The 16,560-nt window shown below is 38.6% G+C and overlaps 1 protein-coding gene across 5 annotated transcripts in view; it reads right to left on the bottom strand.

Moving 5' to 3' along the window:
• ITCH (itchy E3 ubiquitin protein ligase) overlaps window positions 1–16,560 on the bottom strand; it is a 118,864-nt gene that overhangs the window by 65,980 nt on the left and 36,324 nt on the right. For 4 of the 5 annotated variants that reach the window (XM_028498441.2, XM_028498438.2, XM_028498439.2 and 1 more), the window contains one exon: window positions 5,541–5,631. In XM_028498441.2, coding sequence (XP_028354242.1) covers window positions 5,541–5,610 — 70 coding nt within the window. In that variant the 5' untranslated portion in view covers window positions 5,611–5,631. Of the gene's footprint in view, window positions 1–5,540; window positions 5,632–13,358; window positions 13,416–16,560 lie in introns of all 5 variants that reach the window. The other variant, XM_055089715.1, reaches the window with a different exon arrangement.

The following is a 16,560-nucleotide window of genomic DNA, read 5'->3' as shown; positions in this document are numbered from 1 at the left end:
CACTCTTAGCTGTTTGCTGTCCCTCCCAAGGGCCTAGTACTTTCATGCCTCATATGTGCTACCCCCTCCACTCATAATGATCGTTCTTCCTTTTCACCCAATAAAATCCTACTTCTTAAGAGACAAATACCCCCTTCTCTTGGACCAGATGGTTCTTTAAACCTAGTAAGTCAAACTGTTCCTGTTCTATGCCCCCACAGCATTTTCCTATTTATATACGGCTCCTACAGCTTTCCATTCTGTCTTAGTTCTTAGTAAGTTTATCAGTTCTTACTTGTTTAACTCACCCTGTAATCCCCTTCATGGCAAGGTTATAGCCAGTCTTTATAACTCGTATAGCACTTAGTGATTTAAACCTGACAGGCGTTTAATACATTTGTTGAACCAAATGATTAGCCATGGTAGAAAACAAGTTGCCCTGCTTTATAGTTACTTACACACACACACACACACACACACACAGACACACACACACAATCTATTGCTTATGATTTCATGGTATTTATTAATGTTCTTCTGATCCTTCTGGTCTGAAGGTCAACATTTTCACCTGACTGATTCTTCATCCTACCTCTCCAATACAAAATTAAAATCTTGACAATTTAAATATAAAGAAAGTAAAAGTGAATCCTCAGCTTATCCAATTTATTTTGTGAATCAGGAGGCTATAATGAACAAGGTAAAACAAACAGGGGTGCTGAGACCAGGTATGATTAGCAGTATGATGAACTGATAAGAGATAAAACCAGTTAAAGCAAGTGCTACCTCTGTGGTCAGAAGTCATGAGAGGCTACATGAGGCCTCTGTAGCAGAACTATGCCTTGGCTGGGCAGAACTGGATATAAACTTTTGACTTTAAAGTATGAAGGACTCTCCTGGTCTCTAAGCATTGGGAGCTAAATATACGGTGTTCTCGTAAATTTGGGGAAATGCAGTAATGTTTAATTTCAATTTGTAATAACTAAAATAAGATGGTTTCTCTTCTTCAATTGATGAGTTCTGAGTAAGGACTGAGACTAAGAAATTTCTAGGAAATACCAAAGAATTTATTTTGCCCGCGTAAGTATAATGCTAGCATACAACAAGCATCAAAACACAAATAAGCTCAGTATAATAGCTGAAGTTATGTACAGAACATAATTAAACAGGAAACGGCTAAAGACAGAGAAGGATTAAGAAAACAGACTTATGTCCAAAGTAAAGGACCCAGGCCATGGAACTGGAGATAAAGAATAAACAATGGGGCTTCCCTGGTGGCGCAGTGGTTGAGAATCCGCCTGCCGATGCGAATAAAGAATGATCCAGGAAGTGCAAGAGTAAAAATCAGTGGAAACTGGGACTTCCCTGGTGGCACAGTGGTTAAGAATCCACCTGCCAATGCAGGGGACACAGGTTCACACCCTGGTCTGGGAAGATCCCACATGCCACAGAGCAACTAAACCCGTGCACCACAACTACTGAGCCCGCATGCCACAACTACTGAAGCCCATGCGCCTAGAGCCCGTGCTCCACAACAAGAGAAGCCACTGCAATGAGAAGGCCACGCACCTCAACAGAGTACCCCCTGCTCGCCACAACTAGAGAAAGCTCGCGCACAGCAACGAAGACCCAACGCAGCCAAAATAAAAATAATAAATTTTTAAAAACACACACACACACATCAAGTTCTCTAAACAATCCATTTAACAACAGTACTATCATTTAATATTTTAAAACTGTTTTGCTACAACTTATAATACGTGTCATTTCTCTGAAATAAATTTTCTACTTGCCCTCATCTGGTAAGGGACAGCAATTAGCAAACATACATTGTAAACAAATAATGTATGCATACATGTATTTAAGTGTGTAATGTACGTATGAAAGAGTTAAAGAAATAAATTTGAGCAGAACCACAAAGTAACATTTTAACTTTTGACCCTAAATTTCCCTATGAGTCTTTTACACCAACTTTATTTATTTATTTATTTATTTATGGCTGCATTGGGTCTTCGTTGCTGTGCACAGGCTTTCTCTAGTTGTGGCGAGCAGGGGCTACTCTTCATTGCAGCGTGTGGGCTTCTCATTGCAGTGGCTTCTCTTGTTGCAGAGCATAGGCTCTAGGCACACGGGCCCAGCCGCTCCAGGCACGCGGGATCTTCCCGGACCAGGGCACGAACCCACATCCCCTGCAACAGCAGGCGGACTCTCAGCCACTGCGCCACCAGGGAAGCCCCGGCAGGCAGATTCTTAAGCACTGCGCCACCAGGGAAGTCCCTACACCGACTTTTAAAACACAAATCCAGCTGTCTGCTCTTTGTTAAAAAAAACTCTGGTTACTTCCCATCTCCCTTAGCAATGTTTTTTTTTTTTTTTCCGTAGCCTTGACACACCTGAAGGAGATGATCCACTCCCATTAATTCTCATGGTCCCTGCTCTGCAGCAGTGGCTTTTATGGACATCAAGGGAAGTCTTGGCATTTCCCTCCTTCACATCATTTGCTCTGTCATGTTCATTCCTGAAAGATCCTTTTCTACCTTTCTACTCTTTTTTTGGCCATGGCAGGCGGCATGTGGGATCTTAGTTCCCCAACCAGGGATCAAACCCGTGCCCCCTGCATTGGGAGTGCAGAGTCTTAACCACTGGACCTCCAGGGAAGTCCCTACCTTTCTACTTCTTTTTTAAATAAATTCATTTATTTACTTATTTACTTATTTTTGGCTGTGTTGGGTGTTCTTTGCTGCGCGTGGGCTTCCTCAAGTTGCGGCAAGTGGGGGCGACTCTTTCCTGCAGTGCACAGGCTTCTCATTGCAGTGGCTTCTCTTGTTGCGGAGCACGGGCTCTAGGAGCACGCGATTCAGTAGTTGTGGCATACAGGATCAATAGTTGTAGCTCGCGGGCTCTAGAGCGCAGGCTCAGTAGCTGTGGCAAACAGGCTTAGTTGCTCTGCAGCATGTGGGATCTTCCCAGACCAGGGATCGAACCCGTGTCCCCTGCATTCGCAGGCAGATTTTTTAACCACTGTGCCACCAGGGAAGTCCTCTACTTTTAAATAGTAGCAATGCTTCAAGCACAAACCTCCTTTCACAGTAACTCTAGTCAAATGCTGATATCTCTTTCCTGACCAAAGTCATTATCTCTTCTCACCATTACCATATACCATGGCATTTATACTTAACACTTGCATATTTATGCCTTCCTTGAATTTTGGAAGATGTTGAAGAGCTTACCAGGAAAAAAAACCACTATGCTAATCCATTAACATAGACTAAAAAAATACAATGTCAATTAAGGGGATTTGTACAAAAAAACTTAGTTCTGAGGTTTCTAGCACCAAAAGCAAGAAGTAAACAATGAATTATGAAGGACACTTGATTCTAGTCAACTTGGCACTTTATTGTTCATTACCTGATGTTCTCCATTTGTCCCATATCTAATATTTTTGCTAAATATGTAAATAGCTTTTATCCATAATTCATGGTGTTTGTTTTTGTTAAAATGTTTTTGCCCTATACTTGTACATTCTCAGGATTTTTAAACCCCAGATTAAAAGCTTATAAATGGCTAAGAATTATGTCTTCTTGAGGACATAATGCATTTAGGCATTAAATGTTTTTCTTACTATGACAGTAATGATAGCAAATAAGATAGCCAGTTTATGCAAAGAAAAGTCAAAAGGAATATAAACCTATTTATCTGGGGATTGAGATGATAAATAAGGACTCCTCACTTTACTATTTTACTCAGTTTTTAAAAATAAAAAGCATGTATATTACTTATGTAACCTGAAAAGTTGAAACAATCTATCAGAAATTCTTTAAATCAAAGGTTTTAACAATAAGCTGCCCCAAAAAATAAGTCTTAAGAAGCCTAGCCCAATGTAAATCAGCTACTCAGACTAGCTTGAGAATGGGGAGGGGAGAAACATTTAGAATCGGGCTTTAGCAAAGAAATATTATTATCTTTCACTGAGAATCAGACATTGCTAAGGAAAGAGACTGGAGTTAGTGAAAGGATTCCCAAGAATAAATTCTAACATGCTTTCAACTTAAAGTGTTACTTTTATATAACTCAATCACTTTTAGGTTTTGAGAAGAACAATAATGATACAGTTTATGACCTCATATTCATAACCTAGAAGTTGATGTAAGCCAGGTATGGTAAAAACTAAAATAATCAATAAATGCCATTAAATTAAAGGGAGAGAGACTAGGGTTCCACTGTGTGATAGACACATGCATGTCTGAAGAAAATCCAGTGCCTCACTTTGGCTAGTGCAAATAGCTTCTATTGATATATAAAGACCTACAAAGAGATCATATGGAGCCTATAAAAGGTCTTAGCCCAGTTTTAAAGAAATTCAATACCATAGCCAAAGAGAAGCACTGAAGGTTTCTGAGCAGGAATGAACAAATCAGGAGGTATTTTAAGAACATTAATCTGAAAGTGATACACTTGATTAGTATGGTTAGAGGAAGAAACAAAGAGATATTAGGAAAGTAACAATAGCAACCAAAAAATTTAATATGCATTTCTCCAAAAAACATATACAAATGGCCAATAAGCACGTGAAAAGATGTTCATCATCATTTAACCATCAGAGAAATGCAACTCAAACCCATAATGAGATAGCTCACATCCATTAGGATGTCTCTAATCAAAAAGATAAGCATTGCAAGGATGCTTACAAAATTGTAACCTTCATACATGACTGGTGGGAATATAAAGTGGTGTGAATGCTTTGAAAAATAATTTGGAATTCCTCACAAAGCTAAACATGGATATTACATGACCCAGTGATTCTACTCAAGAAAGTAGAAGGTATATATTCAAGAAAACTGAAAACATACATCTTCACAAAAACTTACATGCAAACGTTCATAGCATTATTCATAATAGCCAAAAAGTGGAACCAACCCGAACATCCATCAACTGATAAATGGATAAAGTTATGTCCACACATGGAATAGTATTTGGCAATAAAAAGAAATTAGATACTAATACATGCTACAACATGGTTGAACCTTGAAAACATTATTACAATAAGTGAAAAAAGTCAGAGACAAAGGCCACACATTTTATGACTCTATTTATATGAGAGATCCAAAGTAGGCAAAGCTATAGAGACAAAAATAGTTAGCTAGGGCTGAAGGTGGTTGGGGAATATGGGGCAGGGGTTTCTTTCTGCAGTGGTGAAAATGCTCTAAAATTGACTGGTGTTGGTTGTACAACTCTGAGAACGTACTAACAATCACTGACTTCTAAATGGGTAAAATGAATGGTATGTGAATTATCTCAACAAAGCTAATAAAATCCAAATGAAAACAAAAAACAATAGCAATTGCCAACGCATGTTTAATGGAAAAAACAAACAAACCCAAATCCTATACTATACCCAAGAATATCCTGAAATCAAAACGTAATTTTTACGTATCTAAACATTATGTTCATTCATTCATTCAGAACCTGATACGTCACAGCCACTAAAGATTTTAAGATTTTTTTCTTTTTATCTTGGGGGTGGGGGGGGAAGTAAAGCAGTAGATCTTTTTAATACTTACCAGTTATCTGAAGTTGTGATTTCATGGTTAGGCTACCCATTGAACCAAGCTGTGATCCACTGTCAGACATAACACCAACAGGACGGCAAACCTGAACAGGGCCAAGGAAACACTATAAACATCAAAAATTCCCACGTGAAAAATATGTAAATCGTGCTAGCCAGGCCATTTCCATGTCCCACTGAAGGCCACACAATAACCAGTGGCCTTCACATTGCTAAATATAATTTTCAATTCTAGTATCCATCCTGCATTAACCTATCAGCAAAATCTGACATGGTTGATCATTCCTTCTTCCATGGTTTTTCTTCCTTTCAGTTCCCAAGACACATTCTCTAGGTTTATGTCCTACATTACTGATTGTTCCTTCTTAGACTCCTTTGATGATTCCTTCTCTTCTCTCCACCCTCTTAATACTGGAAAGTCCTAGGGCTCAGTTCTTGGTTCCCTCTTCTCTCATCTCTCCATACTCATTTTCTCAAGGATATCATCCACTGTTATGGCTTTAAATATCATCTATATATCAACAAGTCCCAACTTTATATTTCTATTCCAGACTTCACTCCTGAATTCTAAACAACTTCACTTGGGTACCTAAAAGACACTCCGAACTTAACAAATCCAAAACGGTACTCCTGATGTTCTCTGTAAACTATCCCAGTTGATGGCAATTTCATTCTTTCAGCGGCTCAAGCCAAAAACCTTGGAGTCATCCTTGACTCCTTTCTTTTATATTTCCTTTCCAACCCACTGGCAAATTCTGATGTCTCTATTTGCAAAATATATCTAGAATCTAGCCATTTCTCACCACCTCTACCACCAATCTGTTCAGACCCACCTCTGACAGCCATCTTTTTCCTAAATTATGCCCCTCTCCTAGATTAACCTAAAAGGTCTCTCCCTTTTTTCACCCTTGTCTAGCCTTAGTACCTATTCTTAACACAACCTGGATGATTCTTTTAAAATGTTAAAAACCTTTCAAAACCTTCCCATTTTACTCAGAGTAAAAGCCTAAATCCTGAAAGACCCTATATGATACATGCTTCCACTGCTCCCTACTTCCTGATCTTATTTCCCTGCTACTCTCCTCCCCTACTCAAGCACCTACTTCCCTATTACTCTTGAAATATGTCAGCACATTCTTGCCTTTAGACGTTCGTTCTACTTGTCTTCTTCACAATATTAACAGTCTGCTCCACTTAATATGATCATTTTCTTCTCCTATAAACTATGTGACCTTCTGACATACTAAGTAATTTACTTGGTAATTATGTTTATTGGTTTTGACTCTCTAAGCTAGAATATAAACTCCATGTGAATGGGGGATCTTTTTGCTTTGTCCACTGATGAAACCCAGAAGCCCAAAACAGGGCCTGTGGCTACAGAATTATACTAAATGAACACCTCTAACATATCTTCTTCAGCCCATAATCATGGAAGAGCTAATCCCCCTGTGGAAAGGGCATGATTCGTATACAATAAAAAAGATTTTATAACAAAGTCAGAACACTTGAGTTTGATTCCTGGCTACAACACTTACTATACGATACTATTTGAGTTATATAACCTCTCTAGGTCCCAGTTTCCTGTCAGAGAAATGGGGATAATACCACCTCTACCTCACAGGGCTTTTGTAAGACTGAATGATTATATATGTGGGGAAAAAAATGCTCTGTGAATGTTTATTATTTATCATTAATATTCTTTGAATTTATTTATTTGTTTGTTTACTTATGGCTCCGTTGGGTCTTCGTTGTTGTGCACAGGCTTTCTCTGGTTGTGGAGAGCAGGGGCTACTCTTCATTGCGGTGCGTGGGCTTCTCACTGTGGTGGCTACTCTGGTTGCGGAGCGTGGGCTCTAGGCGCATGGGCTTCAGTAGTTGTGGCACACAGGCTTAGTTCCTCTGTGGCATGTGGCATTTTCCCAGATGAGAGCTCGAACTTGTGCCCCCTGCATTGGCAGGCAGATTCTTAACCACTGCGCCACCAAGGAAGTCCCTAAATGTTTTTAAAGTAACCTGTTCTTAGGCTTCCGGGGACTTGATAAAAATTTTAAGAATATTTTGAGTGGGTCAAAGTAAAGATTAAGCTCAAGCAAAATTTACTCAGCACTCACTATTTGCCAGGTCCCACGTAAGAAATATACAAAACAATAAGGCAAAATTAGGCTTCTGTTCTCTGGCGGTCCAGTGGTTAGGACATCGTGATTCCAATGCAGGGGGCACGGGTTCGATCCCTAGCCGGGGAACTAAGATCCCACGTGCCACAGGGCAACTAAGCCTGTGAGCTCTGTAGCCTGCGTGCCACAACTGGGGAGCCCGAGAGCCACAACTACTGAGCCTACACCACAACTAGAGAGCCCCATGTGCCGCAACTAGAGCCCGCGCACCACAACTTGAGGAGCCCGTATGCCACAAGGAACAGCCTGCACTCCACAATAAAAGATAGCGCAGGCCACAATGAAGATTGTGCAACTAAGACCCAACGCAGCCAAATAAATAAATATTTAAAAAATAATGTATGTACTGATACACATTAGTTTTATGTAATCAAAATTACTTAAGTATTTTAAATCCCTAAGAACAAAAAATACCATTTGTAAAGACAAACTATAGAAACCTAAGTATCAACTGGCAACCAGTTAAATAAATAACATATTCATACCACAGAATACTATGCAGCTATCAAAACAACTTACTAATGACGGAAATGGAATGATTCCAAGAACATTTTTTTAAGTTACAGAATATATATATAATGTGATGTTATTTTTGCAAACAAAAACAAAGTATATATTCTTGTAGGTAAATATACTTATAAATAAAAGCAGAAAAAGTATACATCCCTAACTGTTTATAGTGGTTACCTTTGTGGAGAAGGGGAGAGGGTCTGTGTACTAAAGGAGGTGGTCATGGGGAACTTTGGTTTTGTATGTATTGCTTGAGTTTTTAAAAAGAAAACGTGTAGCCTACTTGTACACTTTGAAAAACAGGCAAGACAGAGTAGACTGAGAATCTACACTTCAAGTCCCATCTTCTCCCCTGAGCTCCAGACTCTTAAGTCTAACCATTATTTATAACTGCCTGCATGGTTAAAATGACTAAATTGAGGAGACTTTCCCTGGTGGCGCAGTGGTTAAGAATCCGCCTGCCAACACACAGGACATGGGTTTGGGCCCTGGTCCAGGAAGATCCCACATGCCATGAAGCAACTAGGCCCCTGTGCCACAACTACTGAGGCTGCGTGCCACAACTACTGAAGCTCACACGCCTAGAACCCGCGCACCGCAACCAAGAGTAGCCCCTGCTCAACGCAACTACAGCAAGCCCGCAGGTAGCAACGAAGACCCACCACAGCCTGCCCCCCCCCAAAAAAAAGACTAAATTGAAACTCTCCCTGGCTTCAATAGCACCACAATCCATCCAGTTGCACAAGCCAAAGCTGTGGGCATTATCTTTCCCTCATTACCAAGTTCTAAAGATACTACCTGCAAAACATACCCTGCTATATACCTAAAAATATATGCTTATTTTTCTCCTCTTCTTAACCATCTTAGTCCAAGCCACAAACACCCATCCCTTCCCTGTCAACAAATTACTACAAGTCACTAAATTGGTCTCCCTGCTTCTGCACCTGCTCCCTCTCCCTCCCACCACCCATTCTCCACACAGCAACTAGGGTACTCTTTTAAACAAGAAAGTTAGATCATGCTCTACTCTGCTTAAACATCCAATAATTGCCTATCTCACCTAAAATAGAATCCAAATTCCTCACCCTGGCTTACAGAAATCCCACTTCATTCCATCCATGACCTACTCTCTTGACTTCTCATATCATTCTCCCCCTTACCCACTGCAAATCTGGATTTCTTTCTATTTCTTAAACACACTAAGGTCATTCCAGACTTACAGGCTTTACACTAACTGTTCCCTCTGCTGGGAATGTTTTTCCCTCTTACCTTTAAATAGCTAACATCTTATATTCAGTTCTCAAGTTAATACTCAAATACTCAGAGAGGTCTTCCCTGACTACTCAATCTAATGTAGCCATCCTGTTACTTTCTATCACACCACTGAAATTTTTCTGATTAAATTTTTTTACTGACTATAAGGTCCACAAAGGGAGGCAACCTTGTCTGCCTTGCTAATCAGTGTCTAGAATATTCCACAGTTTTTTTTTAATTAACTAATGTCTGCAATTTATATTTAGGTTCACTCTTTGTGAACCTTATACAGTCCTATGGATTTTGACAAACACTTAACTGCCATGTATCCACTATTACAGTATCACACAGAATAATCTCACAACCCTAAAAATCCCCTGTGCTTCACCTACTCATCCCTCTTCCCTCACTAAGAACCTCTGGCAACCACTTATCTATTTACTGTTTCTATAATTTTGCCTCTTCCAGAATGTCAGATAGGTGGATTAGAGCCTCAGCCTGGCTTCTTTCACTCAGCAGTATGATTAAAGTTTCCTCCATATCTTTTCAGAGCTTGGCAGCTTTTTTTTTTAATTGCTGGGTAATATTTCATGTGTGTTTATTCCACAGTATATACATTTGCCTACTGAAGGATATGTTAGTTGCTTCCAGTTTTTGGCAATTATGAATAAAGCTGCTATTAAGTATTCATGTTCAGGTTCCTTGTGGATATAAGTTTTCGACTCAATTGGGTAAACAGGACTACAATTACTGGATGATAAGGGTAAACCTATGTTTTAGTTCTGCCAAATGGTTTTCCAAAGTGGCTGTACCATTTTGCATTCCTATTACGATTGAAGTAGAATTTCTACTGCTTCATATCCTCACAAGCATTTGGTATTGCTAGTTTTTTGGAATTTAGCCAGTCTAACAGGTGTACAATGACGTTTCACAATTGGCCTAGTTTGTAATTCCCATATGACATATGATGTTGAGCCTCTTTTCATATGCTTATTTACCATCTGTGTATACTGTTTGGTGAGATAGCTGTTCAGATATTCTGCTCATTTATTATTTGTTTTCTTACTGTCACATTTTAAGAGTTCTTTGTATATTTTAAATGTAAGTCCTTTATGTGTTTTGCAAATATTTTCTCACAGCCTATGGCTTCTCTTTTCATTCTCTTAACAGTGTAAAGGTTCCAGTCACCAATTCCCACATGTGAGTGAGTGTGGTGAGTAGGTTCCCCACACCAACAAGCAATTCTCCAACACCAGCTAAGTGTCCTACAATTTAATAAAAATCAGAGAAGAAATAAATATAATATGTTTTTATATATTAAAAAAAAACCAAAAAAACTATTAGAAATAAACAAATACACTAAGTTGCAGAGTAAAAATATCAATATACAAGTCTGTTCTATACACTAACAATGAATCATCAGAAAACAATTAACAAAAAAGTCTCATTTACAATTGCAACAAAAAGAATACCTAGGAATAAATTTAACCAAGTAGGTGAAAGACCTGTACACTGAAAACTTTAAGACATTCTTGAAAGAAATTTAAGACAACACAAAAAAATGTAAAGGTATTCGTGCTCAGAGACTAGAAAAATTAACATTTTTAAATGTCCGTATTACCTAAAGCAATCTACAGAATCAATGCAATCCCTATCAAAATCCCAATGACATTTTTCACAGAAATAGAACAACAACAACAACAAAATCCTAAAATCTGTATGGAGCCACAAAAGGCCCCAAATAGCCAAAGCAATCCTGAGTGGGGGGGGGGGGACCCAAAGCTCAAAGTATCATTCATTCTGATTTCAAATTATATTACAAAGCTATAGTAATCAAAACAGCATGGTATTGGCAGAAAAAGTGACACAGATCAATGGAATAGAATTGAGAATTCAGAAATAAACACACACATATATGGAAAATTAATTTACAAAACAAGAGCAAAGAACATACAGTGGAGAAAGTATGGTCTCTTCAATAAATGATGTTGGGAAAACTGGACAGTTACATGCAAAAGAATGAAACTAGACCACTATCTTACACTATACACAACGTCAACTCAAAATGGATTAAGGACTTGAATGTAAGACCTGAAACCATAAAACTCCTAGAAGAAAACACACATCAGTCTTAGCAATATCTTTCTGGATATGTCTCCTCAGGCAAGGCAAACAAAGGCAAAAATAAACAAATGGGACTACATCAAACTAAAAAGCTCCTGCACAGCAAAGGAAACCATCAACAAAATGAAAATTCAACCTACCTACTCAGAGAAAATATTTGCAAATCATATCCAATAAGGAGTTAATATTCAAAATACATAAAGAACAACCAAAAAATAAACCACCCGATTAAGAATGGGCAGAGGAGGTGAACAGGCCCTTTTCCAAAGACATACAGATAGCGAACAGGGACATGAAAAGATGTTCAACATCACTTGAAAAGATGTTCAACATCACTAAGTATTATGGAAACGCAAATCAAAACCACAAATGAGTTATCACCTCATACCATTAGAATAACTATTATCAAAAAGGCAAGAAATAACAAGTGTTGGAGAGGATGTAGAGAAAAGGGAATCCTCATACACTGTTGGTAGGAGTGTAAATTACTGCAGCCACTATGGAAAACAGTATGGAGAGTTCTCAAAAATTAAGAATAGAACTACAATATAATCCAGCTACTCCATTTCTAGGTATTTATCCAAAGAATTCAAAAACATCTAATTTGAAAAGATATATGCATACCTATGTTCAATCCAGCACTATATACAATAGCCAAGATATGTAAACAACCTAAGTGCCTATCCATGGATGAAGAAGATGCAATATATATATAATGGAATACTACTCAGCCAAAAAAATTCTTTTAAAAATAAAGGAAATCTTGGGACTTCCCTGGTGGCACAGTGGTTGAGAATCTGCCTGCCAATGCAGGGGACATGGGTTCGAGCCCTGGTCTGGGAAGATACCACATGCCGCAGAGCAACTAAGCCCATGCACCACAACTACTGAGCCTGTGCTCTAGAGCCTGTGAGCCACAACTACTGAGGCCCACACACCTAGAGCCCGTGCTCCGCAACAAGAGAAGCCACTGCAATGAGAAAACCACACACTGCAACAAAGAGTAGCCCCTGCTCACCGCAACTAGAGAAAGCCCATGCGCAGCAACAAAGACCCAGCCATTTGCAACAACATGGATGGACCTGGAGGGTATTATGCTAAGTGAAATAAGTCAGACAGAGAAAGACACTGTATGATTTCACTCATATGGGGAGGGGGGCGGGTGCAAACCAAACCAAACAAAAATAAGCACACAGAGAGAAGAGAGTAGTGGTTAGCAGAGAGAAAGTGGGGGAAGGGTGATATGGATAAAGGGAGTCAGCTGTACAGTGACAAATGGAAACTAAACTCTTGGTGGTGAGCATGTTGTAGTGTATACAGAAGTCAAAATATAATTTTATACACATGAAACATATAATGTTATAAACCAATGTTTTATTAGTCAATCAATGAAAAGGTTATCCGTCAAACCACTAATCTAACAGAACAGACTTCACTGGCCACACAAGACACAGAATACAGGACTGCACAAAATTAGTTTGGAAAAGTCACCAAACAATCAAATGACAACCACAGGAAGCAGCAAGAAGAAACCATGAGATGGGGGAAGACTATGATTTCCAAAGTTGCCACATTATAACATTCAAAATGTTCAGTTTTCGAAAAAAAAAAAAAATGTTCAGTTTTCATACTAGCAAACCAAATTCAACAGCACATTAAAAGGATTAATACATCATGACCAAGTGGGATTAATCCCTGGGATGCAAGACTGGGTCAACATACAAAAATTAACGTGATCAACAAGGACCTACCGTATAGCACAGGGAACTCTATTCAGTATTCTGTGATAACCTATATGAGAAAAGAATCTAAAAAAGAAAGAATATATGTATAACTGAATCACTTTGCTATACACCTGAAACTAACACAACATTGTAAATCAACTATACTCCAGTAAAATTAAAATATTTTTAAAAAAGAAAGATATAAATGTGTTATACCACATTAAAAGATTAAGGGTAAAAATCACATGATCATCATAACTGATGCAGACGAGCATTTGACAAAATTCAATACTGTTTCATGATAAAAACTGTCAGATTAGGAATAGAAGGAAATTACCTCAACAAAATAAAAGCTGCATATGAAAAGGCCACAGCTAACATCGCACTCAAAGGTGAAAAACTGAAACCTTTTCTTCTAATACTAGGAACAAGACAGGATGCCCATTCTTACCACTTCTAGTCAAGTACTGGAAGTCCTAGCAAAAGCAATTAAGGTAAGAAAAAGAAATAAAAGGCACCCAAATTGGAAAGGAAGAAGGAAAATTATCTCTGTCCCCAGATGACATGATCTTATATATAAAAAACTCAATAAAGACTCCACACAGGGACTTCCCTGGCAGTCCAGTGGTAAAGAATCCACACTTCCACTGCAGGGGACATGGGTTGGATCCCTGGTGGGGGAACTAAGATACCCCTCCCCCCCAAAAAAAAGACTCCACACAAAAAACACAATATTGGGCTTCCCTGGTGGCGCAGTGGTTGCGCGTCCGCCTGCCGATGCAGGGGAACCGGGTTCGCGCCCCGGTCCGGGAGGATCCCACATGCCGCGGAGCGGCTGGGCCCGTGAGCCATGGCCGCTGAGCCTGCGCGTCCGGAGCCTGTGCTCCGCAACGGGAGGGGCCACAGCAGAGAGAGGCCCGCATACCACAAAAAAAAAAAAAAAAAACAAAAAAAAAAACACAATATTGTAAATCAACTATACTCCAATAAAAATTAAACTGTTAAAAACTAATTTTTTAAAATACAGCAAACCTGCAAGATACAAAATCAACACAGAAAAATTAGCTGCATTCCTATACACTAACAATTAACTATCTGAAAAAAAAATTAAGAAAACAATCCCATTCACAGATACTTAGGAATAAACTTAACAAAGGAGATAAAACTACAAAACATTGCTGAAAGAAATTAAAGATACAAATAAACGGAAAGACATCCTGTACTCATGGATTGAAAGATAAAGTATTGTTAAAATGTCCAAACTACCCAAAGTGATCTACAGATTCAATGCAATCTCTATTAAAATCCCAATGGAATTTTTTAAATAGAAAAAATCCTAAAATTCAAGTGGATCCAAATAGCCAAAATAATGTTGAGAAAGAAGAACAAAACTGAGATATCACACTACCTGATTTTTAAAATATTACAAAGCTACAGTAATTAAGACAGTATGGTACTGGCATAAAGATAGGCATATAGAGCAATGCAACAGAATAGAGTGCCCAGAAATAAACCCACAAATACACAGACAACTAATATTCAACAAGGTTGTCAAGAACACACAATGGGGAAAGAATAATCTCTTCAACAAGTGGTGCTGGGAAAACTGAATATCCACATGCAAAAGAACGAAGGTGGATCCTTATCTTACACCATAAACAAAAATCAACTCAAAATGGATGAAACTCTAAAACATAAGACATGACACTGTAAAACTCCTAGAAGAAAATATAGGGGAAAAGCTTCGTGACATTGGTCTTGGCAATGATTTATTGGATATTACACCAAAAGCACAAGCAACAAAAGCAAAAAAGACAACAGGGACTACAGCAAACTAAAAAGCTTCTGCTCTGCAAAATGAAACAATCAGCACAGTAAAAAGACAGCCTGTGAAACAGAAGAAAATATTTGCAAACCATATATCTGAAAAGGAATTATATCCAAAATACACGAGAAGCTCCTACAATTCAAAAGCAAAAACCCCCAAACAACCCAGTTTTAAAATGGGCAAAGGACTTGAACAGACATTTCTCCAAGGAAGACATACATATAACCAAAAGGTGTGTGAAAAGATGCTTGACGTCACTAATTAACCAGAAAATGCAAATCAAAACCACGAGACCTCACCTCACACCTGTTAGGATGGCCACTATCAAAAAATAAAAAACCAAAAGTGTTGGCAAGGATGTGGAGAAATTGGATCCCTTGTACACAGTTGGTTAATCTCTTATATTGTAAACAGAGGCAAAAATCGTCAACAAAATACAAGCAAACTGAGAATTCAGTAACATTCCATGACCAAGTGGAACTTATGCCAAGACTGCAAAGTTGGATAAATATCCAGAAATCAATTAATGTAATGTATCAGATCAATAGAATAGAGGACAAAAACCACATCATCATCTCAACAGACACAGGAAAGGCATTTGACAAAACTCAACACCCCTTCATGACAAAAACACTCAAAGAACTAGGAGCAGAAGAGAACTTCCTCAACGTGAAAAAGGGCATCTATTAAAAAAAAAAATCTATAGCTTACATCCTACTTAATGGTAAAAGACTGAATGCTTTCTCCCTAAGTTCAAGAACAAGAATGCCAGCTCTCAAAAATCATTTTTATTCAATACTGTACTGAAGGTTCTAGCCAGGGTAATCAGGCAAGAAAATGAAATAAAAGGCATACAGACTGCAGAGAAAGAAGTAAAACTATCTTTATTTGAAGATGACCTGATCTTGTGTATAGAAAATCCTAGAGAATCCACTTAAAAATTATTAAACAGGTGGGAATTCCCTGGCACTCGAGTGGTTAGGACTTGGCACTTTCACTGCTGGGGCCAGGGTTCGATCCCTGGTTGGGGAATTAAGATCCTGCAAGCCGTGTGGCTTGATCAAAAAATATATATATATTAAACAAGTTCAGCAAAGTTGTAAGATATAAGATCAACATACAAAAGCCACTGTTATTCTATACAGTAGCAATGAAAAATCTGAAAGTGAAATTAAGAAAACCATTCCATTTACAATAGTACAAAAAAATAAAATACTTAGGAATAAATTCAACAAAAGAAGTGTAAAACTAAAAATTAAGGAGGACCTAGGGGGCTTCACTGGTGGTGCAGTGGTTGAGAGTCCGCCTGCTGATGCAGGGGATGCAGGTTCGTGCCCTGGTCCGGGAGGATCCCACATGCCGCAGAGTGGCTGGGCCCGTGGGCCATGGCCGCTGGGCCTG

This window comes from Physeter macrocephalus, chromosome 14 (genome assembly GCF_002837175.3).
Source record: "Physeter macrocephalus isolate SW-GA chromosome 14, ASM283717v5, whole genome shotgun sequence".
NCBI lineage: Eukaryota > Metazoa > Chordata > Mammalia > Artiodactyla > Physeteridae > Physeter > Physeter macrocephalus.
Note: the sequence above shows the minus strand (reverse complement) of the source record. Positions and strands in the feature narration are given on the sequence as shown.